The following is a 13,512-nucleotide window of genomic DNA, read 5'->3' on the forward strand; positions in this document are numbered from 1 at the left end:
GAAAAATGTGACCTGTTTTGTCATGGATGCCACAAAGATATTCCCGGGTCACTAAACCATAATTCTACAGAATACCAATGAATGGCTCCATATAGACACTCTTTGGCTATCAAAAACTGACACATCGCTGTGTTCTTCAGGCGAATGGAACAGCGGTCGTTCCACCTGTTTCCACAATCAGAGGAGTTAAGATCTACTTGAGTGGCAAGTTCGTCGTCCTGGAGACAGACTTCGGCCTGAGGGTGCGCTTCGATGGTAACCACCACGCTGACGTCACCCTGCCAACCTCCTACAACGGCCTGCTCTGTGGCATGTGTGGTAAGAGCTGGGTCCCATTTCAGGCCCCTGATACTACAGTAAACCAGAGACTATTCAAACTATTGAACTGATTCCATCAAAGTTTTTGTCCAATCCTTTATAAGTGCTACTTCCACTGTATTTGACTAAGTGTACAGTGGTTCTCCAAACCAAAACTACCAGACCTTTTTCAGCATGTTGACTGAGTCTTTATGTATTTTTAAGGAAATTTCAATGGAGACTCCAAAGATGACAACCTAAAACCAGACAATAAGCCAGCTGCTAACACCAACGAGCTGGGAGACAGCTGGCAGGTTCCTGACCCTCGACCTGAGTGAGTCACAGTGATGAATACGTAAACACATAAGACAAAAATCAGCACTTTACTGCATTTTAATTAATCATCCGCCTCTTCTCCAGCTGTACCAATGGTGGAGAACAGGAGGACTGTGATGACAAGGTGGAGGCAGAGGCTCAGAAGCCCACCAGCTGCGGCATGATCACAGATGCAAACGGTACGGCCGATACCGATGTGAAAGTGACCGTTTAGCCAAATGAGTTTGTCTGCAATTCCCCTCAACTATGTCTCTGTCTTATCTCGACCTCAGGTATCTTTAAGCCCTGCCACTCCGTGGTGCCCCCCGGTCCATACTTTGAGAACTGTGTGTACGACATGTGTGGCACTGGAGGTCAGACCGTGGCCCTGTGCCAGGCCATCGAGAGCTACGCCGACATGTGCGCCTCCGCAGGAGTCCCCATCGCATGGAGGAATAACACCTTCTGTCGTAAGTTTGTGTGTCGGTGTGAAGAACAGAAATGACCTTCATAGAACGATCATGTCATTAGCACCAAGTTTATCTAAAACCACAGCTATTTGGTTGTTTGGTCCACAGCTATTTGGTTGTTAGCTAGTTTCTGTACTTGCCACATAGGCCGCTGTTAAACAAGACACAAGATCCAAGGTCTTGGTCATGCAAAAAACAAGTCCTATAGTTCAGACCCTCCCAACTCCTTTCAGCTCAATCTTTAAACAATTAATCAGCAGGATTCGAATTTGCTGTGCTCTACATTTTGCCATTTAGCATTTCGACACACTTATTAGGCATTTGAGCAGGATGCCATCACCCTTGTAAGCAATATGACCAAAATAACATTACATTTAATAATAACTGACGTGTAGAGGCTAAGCCGACGCTGTAGGCCACTGAGGTGTTGCTATTGTTTACATAAATTACACACACTGTAGCCTGTCAGGTAATAGGTTTATGGTTTATCAAGTTTCCAACTGAACACTCAGTCCATTTATTTTCCATTACTGTTGTCCACTTTTATCTGATTTCATTACTGTACAAAAAATGATACTTAGAAACACTACAACTTAGTTTCCCGTGTTTGCGTATGTGTGCCTGGGTGTGTGGTCAAAAACTCATTGTCCTTCCGGCGGAACCGGATTCAAACATTGGTTCCTACCTTTACACCATGAGCGCTCATTGGCTCCTACATGACGCTTATCTAAAGTGAATAACAATAAGTGCAATCAACCATGAATATAAAATGTTAGAACAGCATGAACTCGGCTAGTATGTAAGCTTAAAAATAGCCAAACAATTTTCAGTACAACAACATTGAGAGTCGCGAGTGTGAGAAAAACTATTGTGGATTTGCATTTGTGGAAAAAGCTGTATAACTGCAAATATTTACAAAAGAAAAACACGCTTGTAACATTGCAACTGCCTTCCTCTCCCCAGCCCTGAAGTGCCCCCCCGGCAGTCAGTACAACCCATGTGGCCCCGCCTGCTCCCAGCCCAGCTGTCAGGACCCTGCGAGCCCTGGCTCCTGTAACTACCCCTGTGTGGAGGGCTGCGTCTGCAACCCCGGCCTCGTCCTCAGCGGAGACAAATGTGTCCCGATCAGCGAGTGTGGATGCACTGATGAAGACGGGAAGTACAGGCCGGTGAGTGCAGAGGGTGGAGGCTTCCGGATAGTATTTTGTAGGGATGCTCCGATCGCCAATTTTGGGGCCGATAGCCGATCGCCGGAATCAGTATCGGCCGATACCGATCGCAAATGAAGTACATTATTCAAGTTTACATTAACTTTGGATAATAACACAGGAGAAATGAGCGGAAGCGCTCTCTTTTCCTCTCTCCCACTCTCCTGACGGCCTGTCAGTATCGTCTCATGCAGTAGGCCTATGTGTGACCCGACAGTGAAGAATAAATATATGTAGTTTACTACTAAACTAGTTTAGCTTGTTCGAGAGGTAGATAAAATAGCTAAGTGTGTTGTTAGGTCTAACTCTTAGTGTGTGTTTTGCTCTGCTCACCGGTCCGTCACAGCGGGCGGAGCTGCAGGATTTCTGCTTCACACACGTTGCATACCGCTATTTTATTGTCTTTTTCGGACACCTTAAAATACTGCCAGACTGGTGAAGCCATTCTGGCGAGCTTGTTTTGCCGCGCACAGAGAAAAGTGTCATGTATTTTACGCTATGATTTTATGTCATAATTTTACGTCATGCGATTGGCTCTCGCGATCGGCATTTTTAGAGAGCACCGATCGATCGGCAGAGAGTGAGTATCGGCCGATATCGATCGGCGGCTGATCGATCGGAGCATCCCTAGTATTTTGAACCCTGAAATGTTCCATATGTTGGACAATTTGCACAATTAGTATAAGTTGCATTAATTAACATTATAGCCTATGTGGATAATAGTTTAAAAATGGTTTGGTCGATTTGGATAATTTTGTGTTTTTTTTATTTCTGATATGTTCATGGTCAAAAATGGCAGTTTGAACCAGAAGGTGGCCCTGTTTGGAGTGTGTATTTTGATGAATTTGTTGTCAAGTTTTAGACAGAGCCAAAACTTTGATTCAACATCCTCAATAAGCTCCAAGACCACTCATGAATTGTCGAAATCGACCAGGCAATTGTTTAGCTATTGTCTGCATATGCTACTTAACACAACTTGTGCTAATTGTGCAAATTGGCCAACATATGCATGTTGGCATCCGGCAGTTTCTATGTGCTGGGGACCCTACTATACATTATCATAAAACTTTGGTGTACTCAACATTTCAGGGCTCACTATGCTGTCAACTAAAGAGAGATGTTTGAACATGCTTTTCATGTGCACTGTTTCTGTTTGTGTGTAGGTTGGAGACACCTGGTTCTCAGAGACGGACTGCTCAGAGCGCTGTAAGTGTAACGGAAACAACAACATCACCTGCGAGCCCTGGCAGTGCAGCCCCGCTCAGGAGTGTAAGGTCGTAGAAGGAGTACTGGACTGCCACTCTACAGGTACACTGAACATCACTCACTACTAGGCTTGGGGAGTACCAGATTACATGTAACAGGATGACGTAATCAGGATTAAAAACAACATAACTGTATCATAGGTAGACATACTGCCTTTCATTTTAGATTTTTTATTTTTGACTACTTCCTTTGCAGTTGGTGGACACATTAGTTATGAAATGCAAAGTATGTGTTGCTTTTTAATTAACTCAAATCGCATTTTAAACTAATATTCTGTAGGCGTTAACTATAATTGAAGATGACACCATTTTGCATCCTTTAAATCTTGGTTTCTTCTTTTCCAAGGTCACATTGTTCTGTTGTCTTACATTATACACTTATGTAAAGACCCATCTTATTGATATTTTTTGAATTTATTTGCATTGCATTTGATATTGAGGCAATCCAAAAGTAATGGAAAGGAATCAGGTAACATTACTTTTATATTGTGATTCTCAGATTACATTTTCATACAGGTAACCAGTAACTGTAACGGAATACATTTTAAAGTAACCCAGCCAACACCGTTATTACACCTAAAGTTAAAATGTGAAGTATTTCTTTATATAAAATGTCGTATTTTTTGTAGTTTGATCATTCTTTAAACCAATCGGAAAAAAATAAATGATTTTCTCCAAACCTCAGGAAAAGGAGTGTGTCACGTGGCTGGAGACCCTCACTACTACACCTTTGATGGTTTGATGCACACGTACATGGGCACCTGCACTTACACACTTGTGGAGGTATGCGGACATTTCTTTTTTAAATGTATACACGTCTGAAATGTTTTAGCCAGTGTCTGTTTTGTGAAACAAAAAAAGATATTGCTTGAAATGACATATTTCCGTATCCTCTAGGTTTGTAACACGACCAGGGTAACTCCCTTCAAGATCGTGGCTAAAAACGAGGAGCGTGGCCAACCAGAGGCCTCCTATGTTCGCTCTGTCAAAGTCTACCTGCCTTTTGACAACGTGGTTGAACTGCAGAAGAGCCGCAGAGTGACAGTAAGGATAATTTTTCATAATAAATCGACCCAGATTTTTTTAATGTAATGATAGCCATGTTGACTGATGTCCGTTCTTTGCATATTGTGTTAGCTGAATGGCCGGAGGGTGCGAACACCACTTTCCATCGACACGGTCGGAACCAAGGTGATAAGCAGCGGGTCCTACAGTCTGCTGGACACAAACTTCGGTCTACAGGTGAAGTTTGACGGAGTCCATCACCTAGAGATCACTGTTCCCGGAGAATACTACAACAAGGTATGAAGACATAGACATATTTCCTTGCACCAAAGACTAATTTGTACCATTCTAACTGTATTCTTGCCCATGAATATGCTACGAGATGCAACCTTAACCCATCAACCTTTCTCCACTCTAGTTGTGTGGCATGTGTGGCAACTACAACCACAACTCCACTGATGACAACCTGATGCCCAACAAGAAACCAGCCAAGGATGTGATTGAACTGGGCAACAGCTGGAAGTCAGATGGAGACAGTGATCCCGGGTCAGTGCCTTATACATCGTCACTAAACTAATCTGCATTCTGCATTACGTGTCAGGGAAAATGTGTTTCCTCCCAGATTATAGTTGCAGTTATACATGGTGAACAATATACAAGAAAAAATCACAACTAAAGTACTTGGTTAGGTTTAGTAACAGATTATGGTTTGGTTTCTATGTTTGTTATGTAAATGAAGCTACATATGTTGATGGGAATAAGTCCATGTTGACTATTCTTTACACATGGCACACGACCCATCCATCCTGTCCTCCTTCTTAAGCAATTTTATGAGCAATGTTTATAAATGTTACTGACTGCAGTTTAGTTTCATAGGAATACAATCAAGAAGACCAGGCTGCGTCTAACGTTTTCCAACCCATTTGAGATTCAACCACGGCCACTTCCACATTATAAAGAGCATCAACGCAGCGTCAGAGCGTCACCCTTTTGAGTTTTCAGCTATGGTCACTTCAAAGAGAGTAGATTATAAAAAATGCCCTTTTCTAAAACTGTTAAGGTTAGGATAGGTCTAGAGCAGCCCTGACATTCCTGACTTAACCATTCTTCCAACATTCTTCCCTTAAGCTGTCAGCCAGACACTCGCCCAGACATCCACCCTAACTGCACCACAGGAGAAGAGACGCTGTACGAGGCTCAGTGTGGCAACGTCATCCTCTCCGACCGCTTCCAGCCCTGCCACTCACTGGTGCCCCCCGAGGCCTTCCTGGGTAACTGCATCTACGACATGTGCGAGTACAACGGCATGCAGGCCACGCTCTGCGACAACGTGGAGGCCTACGCCGCGGCCTGCCAGAGCGCCGGGGTCACCATCAGCTGGAGGAACAACACCTTCTGTCGTACGTCAAGTCCCACTCGTTCACAATTTGAATGAACCTTCCAGTTTTGCTCTTTTATACAACTGTAATATGCAATATATACACTTTTTTTGGTGTGAATCCAAAAAAAGTGTTTTTCTTTTTTATTGCCTAACCCTAATCCTAACCCTTTTTTACGTGCTAACCATAATTTTCTATAATTCTTATTTTATTGAATTGGTTTCATTCTTAGCCATAGACTAAGAATTTATTTTGTTGTATTACTAATGTGTGCTTTTTCCTCATATATAACCTGTTAGCTACTTTATTATTGCTTGCCTTTTATCTGCTATATCACTTTTGCTGACACGCTGTACTATTAAAGGGATTCTGATTTTCATACTTAATTTTCCCTCTTTTAGCCGTGCCGTGCCCTCTTAACAGCCACTACTCAGACTGCACCGCCCCCTGCCCCCCCACCTGCTCAGACCTCTTCCCCATGTCCTGCCACCTCCCCCCCACCTCCTGTGTGGAGGGCTGTCAGTGTGATGCCGGATACGTCCTCAGTGACACCAAGTGTGTTCCTCTGGACAAATGTGGCTGTCTGGGCTCCGATGGAGAGTACCACGATGTGAGTGAAACACACTGCTGCTGGACAGGATCTGATAATATAGAACATTAAATATACACAGAGTATTAATAGATGTAAGCATGGACCCAGAAAAAAACCTCTTTATCTGTAGTTTCCAGCCTGGGATCATGACCCAAAGAAAGAAAGTTTATAGAATGATTAAAGATAAAAGAGTAATATCTACTGTATTAGTTCCAAAACAATTCCGAGGCATTTTCATAAAAAATCTATGATATTTAATGTTATTTAATCTTACATCTACAAAATTATGGAAGGAAAAGTTTATTTAAAGGAACATTTCTTCCATGTTTAGCTGACCTGCTAAATGACATACTTAGTTTCAAATATTTTTTCTTTTGAATTTCCGATATATTCAGATCTTCCATTTTTTTACAATCCTTCAGATTGAACAATGCCAATAACAACAATGTATAAATGTCATGCAATCACAATATCCTTCCATTGAACCTTTATTGAGTTACAATTTGTACATTATTCTTCAGTTGGTGGTGCAAGTTGTAGTGCCTGTCAGTCTTATCACCATCAACTGAAGCTCCACAAATATGACTTCAATCATATAAAGATTGTTACACAGAGCAATCGATCATTGTATTTATATTATATATAAATTGTGTGTTGTGTTTGTGTGCAGGTTGGAGACTCTTGGCTGACGGAAAAATGTACTGACATGTGTACCTGTGACCTCGGTGGCAAAATCACATGCAAGGCACAAACCTGCAATTCCAACTCAGTGTGTGCTCTGGACAAATATGGAGACGTCTACTGCAAACCCACCAGTGAGTCCACCACGCTTCACCTGTAGTAATCCAACATGTTGTAACAAGGCGGAAAATAGAAGTATTGCTTTTAAGTCATAACTAATTTTCACCATTTCATTCATACTATCATCTAGAGTTCGACAAGTGCAGCATCTCTGGGGACCCTCACTTCCGAACATTTGACGGCTTCGCCCATCACTTCCAAGGGCCCTACACCTACGTCCTGGCTCAGGGCCACAACCTGCAGAACTCGATGGCTCCCCTGGTGGTGAGGGGGAAGAACATCAGGCGTGGGGGGAACAGAAGGGTTTCCTTCCTAGATCAGATGTACATCGACGTTTATGGCGTCAACGTTCGCTTCCTGCAGAGGAAGACCGTCCTGGTACGTAGTTTTTCTTCTTCTGTTTCGTTTTGCCCTAAAAGTACATACTGAAATATTGTGTCTCTGTAGGTGAATGGTGAGCGTGTTGCCCCTCCTCTCAGTCCAGTCGATGGTCTGACCATCACCATGAACTCCAGGCAGGTCCAGCTCACCACTGACTTCGGACTCACTGTACGCTTTGACGGCAACATTCGTGGAGGTAAGAGAAGAAGAAACTGCCCACAGTGACAGACTGGGCCTGTTTGTGAATCCACTGAACCCCCTCCTCTGTCTCTCTTTGTATCAGAGATCATTCTGCCCAGTACCTATAAGAACTCCGTCAGAGGGCTGTGTGGAAACTACGACGGATTCACCAGGAACGAGTACATGAAGCCCGACGGATCAGTGGTCAGGAACCTGAACAATTTCGGAGAGAGCTGGAGGGTCAGTGACCGACAGGCGGAGGGAGTGAAGATCTCCAACCTTCCTCAGACAGTCCACGTCCACAGGTAGGACCACCACCAGGGTCACTGCTGTAGCTGTAAATACACCTTCTAAAGCTGTAGATGTTGACTGAATGTTGGAAAACACCAAGGTTCCTGAAATGGGGATACATTCTTGACTTTAAATAAGTGGTCGTTTATGGACGGAAACATTTAGCATTGGGATCGGAAGAACCAGTAACAATTTTGAGGAGATCCGAATCACCGGCAGGATTCTCAAATACATGTTAAGCTTGCGAAAAGGCCTTGGCAGAGGTCTGCGCTCCCTAAGTAATAACCTTTTAGTTAATAATTTATCAATATAACACTTTAAGAAGTTACTGAATAAGTTTATAGAAAAGACAAATGATCAAAAACTCTTTTTTAACATTGTACAACAGGTGAGAGTCTTTATGTTGGGTACGAAATATACCTAAACATTTTCATAATCTCGGAACCTTGGTTTTCTATCCACATTTCGTGGTAATCCGGGACATCTTAAATATTTATCAAATTTTATTTAAACAACCCAATATCACATTTGTCTCAGGGGGGCTTTACAGTTTATACATGAATACGACAGCCTCTGTCCTTAGACCCTCACATCGGACAAGGAAAAATGGAAAGGAAAAATTGTTTTGCCATAACTATTTTCTTTGTCCTCTATCTTTCCAACCTTTTGGCTATTTGTCTCCAGACGAGAGGTGGAGACTGATCCAGACTCAGGGTTTGAGACATCGGACTGCTCTAAGGCTCAGCTCGATAACTACAACAGTGCGGCTCAGTGTGGAGCGCTGTCTGACTCTAAGGGCCCGTTTGCTGTCTGCCATGCCGCCCTGCCACCTAAAAGCTACCAGGAGTGAGTATTCTGTGGAGTGTGTGGAACCGGAGAGAGTTACAGTACAGTTTTTGTGTTTGATGCTTTGTAAGTCGGCTGGATTTGCTCACACCGGTGTGTCTGTGTGTGTGTGTGTGTGTGTGTGTTTGCAGTGACTGTGTGTTTGACCTGTGTGCGGAGGAGGGCAGTGCGGCGCTGCGCTGTGCCAGTTACGAGGCGTACGTAGCAGCCTGTCAGGAGGCCGGAGTCAAGCTGGGCTCCTGGAGGCAGCAGCTGGGCTGTGGTGAGAGGCTGAGCACACACAGAGTCACCCTGTATTCACCACCAGAGGGGTCTCAGTGTCCGACGCATGGTAGAAAGAGGACTTTGTTTGGACCTGGACTCATGTAACACTGACTGTTTGGGAATGCATGCTTCTGATGCATTCTTCCATCTGTCACAGACATAATACTGTCTGTACTGTATGCAAGTCAATAAGAGTAGAGCTGTGTGGTAATAATTGTTTAAGTCACAATTATGCAGTGGTGGAAAGTAACTAAGTACATTTACTCAAGTCCTTATTTAAATGACCTGTACTTTACTTGAGTATTTCCATTGTATGCTACTTTATACTTCTATCCCACTACAATTTGGAGGCAAATATTGTACTTTGTACTCACATATTTTATTTGACATCATTAGTTACTCTGCAGGTTAATATAGTTTATTTATGTTTACTTTTGTACTTTTGCTTAAGTTACACTTTCATTGCATGACTGTTAATTGTAACGGACAATTTCTACACTGTAGTATTAATACTTTTACTTAAGTAAACAATCTAAGTACTTCTGCCACCACTGCAAGTGAATTTGATCAAATGCAACCACAACTTGAGCTGATTTCACAACAGTCTGCACATAGATTTCCCCCCCAAAAAACTATGAAAAACAATATAAAAAACACACGCAATAATTCACACGAGATGGTGTTGTGTTATCTCTCTCCCCCAGCCCTCTCCTGTGACGCCAACAGCTCCTACACCACCTGTATGTCCCCTTGCCCCGCCTCCTGCGCCGACCTGGCAGCACCCTCTGAGTGTGACACCACTTTCTGTGTGGAGGGGTGCCAGTGTGCCGCGGGCTTCGTCATGAGCGAGGGGATCTGTGTGCCGTACACACAGTGCGGCTGCACCTTCCTCAACAGATATTACACTGTAAGAGGCCTTATGGAGTTATAATCACTGTGTGTCACAATGTCATGATGGGATTTTATTTCAACTCTTTTCCCTCCCTCCTGCAGCTGGGGGAGAAGTTTGTGACTGAGGACTGCTCTGAGACCTGTGAATGCACCAGCACAGGCGCCGTGTGCCAGGCCAAGACCTGCCAGGGCGGGTACCTCTGCACCATCTTCGACTTCAAACGGGACTGCTACAGAGGTGCGTGTTTGTGCTTATAATTATTTATCATTTACTCAATATCATTTCAGTGTAAAGTCTACTGATTCAGCCCATGTTCTGCCACGATGTGATTCTTCTCACATCAAAGAAAAAACATAACCAAAATGAATGATGGCAAAATCTGTGACATTAATCTGATTTTTTCAAAAGATTACATTTTGGTTGGTTTTTAGCCTTTATCAGAGTGGTAGATTTACACCTACAGTGTAAGCGCGCCACAGAGGCTCCACTAGCACACACCCCCCTCCCCCCATAAAATACATCTTGTCAATCACGCTGTTGCATTTTTATATTTCTTTACCTGTGTAGTACTGCAACACCGCAAATGCTAAAAAGATTATTGTGAGAGAAAGAAAGAAAATCAATGTGTCAAAAAACGAATTAATGTTTTGTTCTGTGTTTAGCGAGTCCCTGTCTGGATTACCCCTGTCTGAACGGAGGAGCGTGTAAGGAGGCCAGCAACAGCACCTACACCTGTCTGTGTGCGGACGGATTCCAGGGAACAAACTGCGAGGTGGAGATCACACAAACCGGAGGAGGACTGGGTACGGCAAGCTCAATAAAATCACGCTACAAGAAAAAAGTTTCTCTCCTGATTCGATTTACAAAACCAATGACTAGTGAAAAACTATGATATTTAGGTGACAATTCTTTATTATACTTCTGCTGTCATAATTTTACTTTTTATTCAGTTTTAAATGCCATATTACCATACTCTTGGTTGTTTTGCACTATATATTTATTTTAACCAGATGAACGATTTTAGTCACGAGATAGCAGGAGCTATCAAGGATCTTACCAAGGAAATAGCTGGGGATTCTGAGTTCTGCTATCATTTACTCCGAAAAAATATTTGTTTCTCCGAATCGAAGGGGAAAAATACAAAAGCATTGCACAGAATTTAAACCAATCAATGTTGTGTAATTAACAAGGATAATCTGGTGTTTTTTAGTCGATGAGTAGTGCAGATATCACTGTAAAATCAATCGACAGTAAGGGGAATACTTACTTCCGGGTGTACAATTCTCCGTTATCCAATGAGAATGGATGCTCACATTGCCTTTAAGGGCAGCCGACACAAACGAATGCCGTGCTTCCATGAGCGTCATTACCAGTAGAAATACATTGCTTTTAAAATCGTGCTGTGCAACACAAAAAAAAGGGTGAAATCGTGTTGGTGAACACGAATCAATAGATTAAAAATCGTGTTGGTGAACACGAATCAATAGATTACAAATCGTGTTGGTGAACACGAAATGCCATGAGACTGGGTTGGCATCCTATGTCTAGCAAACAGCATTAGAAAAACAACATGTTTTAACATGAGACTGCTTTATTCTGTGTTGTTAGAAGTTTTAATTACTCATACTTTGTTTTGGAGAAAATAATTCCTCTATTGTGCATTTAACTATTTAGCAATGTAGTGCTAATTGGAGACTAACAGACGAGCCATTTTCTGTTTTACAAATAAGGAAGATGTGCAAAAGAGATTTAAACTACATTTTGACTGAATGTCTTTAGTTTTCAACTTTTTTTGGAGAAACACAGAGTCAAAGTCTTGGTTTAATTAATTCGTCATTCTATTGTTTCAGAAACCAAGTGGATTATCCTGATCGCAGTCCTGGCATCAGTCGCCGCCATCGCAATTGTGACCGCCATTGTGTGCGCTTGCAGACGAAAATCCAAGTAAGTGTACACTGATATTATGGGCATTTATCAAAGCGTTTGTGTGTGGAAGGATGTGAATAGATGTGTGGTTCTGCGTGGCATGACTGCTGACTGACACTTCACAGCCAAAGGAAACTGCTGCTGTCCTCTACAGACTGAATACACTCTAACCAAGGCAAAGATAAATAAATCAAATGAATTTCATTGCAGGTCGTATGTTTATGTAATTCAGAGAAAGCAGTCGTCTCTATGGGGGTGAGATACAATTACAGTGTCATCACCTTTTTGGGGTATTTCTGGGAGCATACTGTATCAGCACTGAGGAGGAACTGACTTCACTCTACCTTTACTTTCTAACCATATCTACCACCTCCCCTGCAGGCACAAATGTTGTAATCACATTCATTTCTTTCAAACACTCACATCTGTTATCTTCTGTTCGCAGGAAAAGCAAGAGCAAGGGGAAAAAACTAAGCCTGACATCAGCAAGTAAGAATTGTCATTATTGTTCAAAGAAATTAGCCCAATTGAATGTCATGTTAGTCTTTTGAATAAAAAAGGGGAAGTAGATACAAGGATTTGCTTTATTAGGACCAATAGTCTCCTAATAAAGTGGTGCAGTCGTGAGCCCTTAAACCCGAAAGACTTTTTACCACTTCTTGTTGCCTCGTCACAAAGTCAATCGTTTTTTGAACGCATTTGTGGTTAAAAGGTCTCTGGTTAACACAAGCTTACGAGATTTTCGCGCTTTGTACTACGACATTAAATACGTCAACAACACTCCTAAAACTCGGAAAGGAGTTCGCATTTTATCACTTCTGGTTTCCTCATCACTTAAAGTAAATCGTTTTTGAACAGATTTGTGGTAAAGAGGTCTGTGATTAACATAAGCTTATGAGATTTTCAAGTTTTTTTCCACGACATAAAACACATCTCAATGTCTGAAGCTTCTACTTGTCATAAAAACCCTAACAAGTAACCAATTAAACTACCAAACGTCATCCAGCCGACACTAGCCCACTTTGAGCTTAGCGGTGGTAGCCGTGCGACCGTAATGTAGTTTGTTTATAGCACTATATTAGCTTTTATTTCTGCTGATTGCATATACGATTAAAAGAAATCACAAAGTGGCGTTAATATGTTGAGATTACTCTGCTGAACAAAACTTGTTAAGTATCAAAGACGTGTGTTGGCCACAAAACTTGTTGTATGCAATACACCGAAATGTTGACCTGTTGCTATGCTAATTTCCAAAATTATTTAATTCAAGGGGAATTTCCTAAAACGTTGACTTCCATTTAGGTTGAATGCCTGTAGACAGATTTCACTTCTTTATGAACATCTACAATAAAACATGTGATCAACTATCATATAATTACTGATGCGATCATGTGTGCAGT

At 42.3% G+C, this 13,512-nt stretch overlaps 1 protein-coding gene across 1 annotated transcript in view; it reads left to right on the plus strand.

The window, feature by feature from the left end:
- Positions 1–13,512, plus strand: part of zanl (zonadhesin, like) — a 31,407-nt gene that overhangs the window by 17,719 nt on the left and 176 nt on the right. Inside the window, exons 29-52 of the mRNA XM_034210554.1 lie at positions 141–318; positions 523–631; positions 718–812; positions 906–1,082; positions 2,046–2,251; positions 3,454–3,598; positions 4,241–4,338; positions 4,453–4,599; positions 4,693–4,857; positions 4,979–5,106; positions 5,689–5,960; positions 6,341–6,549; positions 7,202–7,346; positions 7,463–7,710; positions 7,780–7,909; positions 7,997–8,198; positions 8,869–9,030; positions 9,162–9,292; positions 9,999–10,201; positions 10,288–10,423; positions 10,849–10,989; positions 12,037–12,130; positions 12,323–12,367; positions 12,558–12,601. Coding sequence (XP_034066445.1) covers positions 141–318; positions 523–631; positions 718–812; positions 906–1,082; positions 2,046–2,251; positions 3,454–3,598; positions 4,241–4,338; positions 4,453–4,599; positions 4,693–4,857; positions 4,979–5,106; positions 5,689–5,960; positions 6,341–6,549; positions 7,202–7,346; positions 7,463–7,710; positions 7,780–7,909; positions 7,997–8,198; positions 8,869–9,030; positions 9,162–9,292; positions 9,999–10,201; positions 10,288–10,423; positions 10,849–10,989; positions 12,037–12,130; positions 12,323–12,367; positions 12,558–12,601 — 3,610 coding nt within the window. The remainder of the gene's footprint in view (positions 1–140; positions 319–522; positions 632–717; positions 813–905; positions 1,083–2,045; positions 2,252–3,453; positions 3,599–4,240; positions 4,339–4,452; positions 4,600–4,692; positions 4,858–4,978; positions 5,107–5,688; positions 5,961–6,340; positions 6,550–7,201; positions 7,347–7,462; positions 7,711–7,779; positions 7,910–7,996; positions 8,199–8,868; positions 9,031–9,161; positions 9,293–9,998; positions 10,202–10,287; positions 10,424–10,848; positions 10,990–12,036; positions 12,131–12,322; positions 12,368–12,557; positions 12,602–13,512) is intronic.

This window comes from Gymnodraco acuticeps, unplaced genomic scaffold, assembly GCF_902827175.1.
Source record: "Gymnodraco acuticeps unplaced genomic scaffold, fGymAcu1.1, whole genome shotgun sequence".
Classification (NCBI taxonomy): Eukaryota; Metazoa; Chordata; class Actinopteri; order Perciformes; family Bathydraconidae; genus Gymnodraco; species Gymnodraco acuticeps.